General features: G+C 39.4%; 1 protein-coding gene across 1 annotated transcript in view; it reads right to left on the bottom strand.

Annotated features, from left to right (window-relative positions):
- Nucleotides 1-1,441: 1,441 nt before the first annotated feature.
- Nucleotides 1,442-2,253, bottom strand: part of LOC103605993 (probable G-protein coupled receptor 133) — a gene marked incomplete at its 3' end in the record, with an annotated part of 52,095 nt that continues 51,283 nt past the window's right edge. The window contains exon 9 of the mRNA XM_008590588.1: nucleotides 1,442-1,501. Within this exon, the coding sequence (XP_008588810.1) occupies nucleotides 1,442-1,501 (60 nt within the window). The remainder of the gene's footprint in view (nucleotides 1,502-2,253) is intronic.

Below are 2,253 nucleotides of genomic sequence, written 5' to 3'. Positions count from 1 at the left end.
AGCATATTCTGCCTTCAGAAAAAGTTTGTTTGAAATGATGCAGAAAACACGTCTGCTTGGGGCCCCCACCAGCCGGCCTCGAGATGCTTCTCAGGCTACAGCCTCGGGCACAAAGTTCCCCTTGAGGTCATGAACTCTGGAGGGTTGTGCTTTTTAAAAAATAATTTGTTTCTAGGTGTGACAGTTTTCGTATCAGTTTTACATTCCTGACCCTTTTTCCTCCCTCTGCCAACATCAAACCCAATCTCATTCCATTTGAAATTTTTCAAGTAGGAAGTTCATCAGGTGTAAGCCCTAGTGCCATCTTATCCATAAGGACCAGATGTTACTTCTGCCTCTCACACTGGCAAACATTCTTAAATATTATATGCATTCAGGAAAATGAGCACTTTATGCTGGTGTGGTTGTGGGCCGTCTGGGCCAAGACGGCCTCCACCCCTGCCTGGCAACCTTGGAAGCCACATGCTAAGAAGGCAACATAGGAAGATGGAAAAAGCCAGGATCCCCAAGCCACCAGGTGGAGAAGAGGCTCCTCTGCCCCACACTGGACTTTGCATGAGTGAGAAGTGAATTTCTGCTGTGCTAAGCCACTGAGATGTGGGGGTCTATTTCTTACTGCAGCATAGCCTAGCCTGTCCTGACTACTGAGCATTGTAGAAGAATACTTACTATTGTTGGAGAATGTTCATGACATGATTAAGGAAAAACAGGTCAAACTGGATATACAATATGTCTGTAGAATATATATGTACACAGTGAATTGAAAACTAGATTACAGGATATATATACAAGAGTGTTAACAATCGTTATCTCTCAGACTTAGGATTTCAAGTGATTTTTATTTCACATATTTTTTATTATCTGCATTTTCTCATGTCGCCATAACTATTTACTTACTTGCTTTATTTTTTGAGGAAGTAAAATCAATAGAGTTGTTTATAGAAATAAAACAAAAATTATTGCATTCTCCTTACTAATTATTTTGAGTACAGAGAACAAGACAAACTTGTTTGTTACACTTTAATCGTGAACTACATAGTGTCCTGCATTCTACTGTTTTTAACTTAATCTAGTGATTTTTAAACATCTAACATGTTTTTCATTACCACTCAAGAATTATGTGATACTAAAAAAACACATTATGTGAAATGATAAACAAAGGTTTTTCGTTCGTCATGAAAAACCTAACCATTTCCTTCTTCAGTGTTGAAGACCATAACATGTTACAGATGCTCACACAGTTCTTGGGCCATAGACAAGACAAGGCATTTTGAAGTAGTTGCACATCGTCAAAATGAGCTCTAATATCCCAAACACCTGGGCTGAGAGATGCATCATTCCTTTGACATATGGGAATTGGCCATATTATGCCATCTCTAGGAAGACTAAGTGGTTCACAAGGTACATACATTTTGAAGAACAAAATGTTCTTTTCTCTTACCTCTGACATATCAGTCCAACTGGGCAGCAGAAGAACCTCTCCCACAGTTTTCAACAAGGTCTAAAGGTAGACAAAATGGCACTGCTTTAGCACATGTCCTTAAGCCTTGAAACCTCAAGTATTTCTGTTTTTCCAACATTTCCCAATATGCTCTGTCAACCACCAGCTCGATTTTGCNAAATGTTCTTTTCTCTTACCTCTGACATATCAGTCCAACTGGGCAGCAGAAGAACCTCTCCTACAGTTTTCAACAAGGTCTAAAGGTAGACAAAATGGCACTGCTTTAGCACATGTCCTTAAGCCTTGAAACCTGAAGTATTTCTGTTTTTCCAACATTTCCCAATATGCTCTGTCAACCACCAGCTCGATTTTGCACATAGGAAGTAGCAAACAAAAATGCTTCACATTCGTGTACCAGGTTATATTTACAAAGCCTTTTTACAGATGTCATTGCTCCCTACGACAACCTGAAAAGTCAGTGACAAGCCTGTAAATGTCAGAATGAATACCGCTCAACTGTGCCAGAAGCCCTAAGCCCAGGGCCTGAGGGACGTAATGGGACCTCAGCAAATGCTGTTGAATAAATGAGTGAATAAATGAAAAAGTCATGGCTTGGTGAATATGCTCTCCTTGGGGTGAGAAGCCCATCTGATGTTCAGCCACTTGTATTAATTAAAAATTACCTCTCTGTAAAGCAGAAGTTACTTGGGGTCCCTTGGACAAATTATCTTAAAACCATGTTTGGTTTAGCCTACTATTGTTCTAAAAAGAATAAAATCAGTTTCTAACATTTTCATGTTCAGAGATTTAAA

The sequence above is a fragment of the Galeopterus variegatus genome, unplaced genomic scaffold (genome assembly GCF_000696425.1).
Source record: "Galeopterus variegatus unplaced genomic scaffold, G_variegatus-3.0.2 Scaffold6219, whole genome shotgun sequence".
In the NCBI taxonomy this organism is placed as follows: Eukaryota; Metazoa; Chordata; class Mammalia; order Dermoptera; family Cynocephalidae; genus Galeopterus; species Galeopterus variegatus.
Note: the sequence above shows the minus strand (reverse complement) of the source record. Positions and strands in the feature narration are given on the sequence as shown.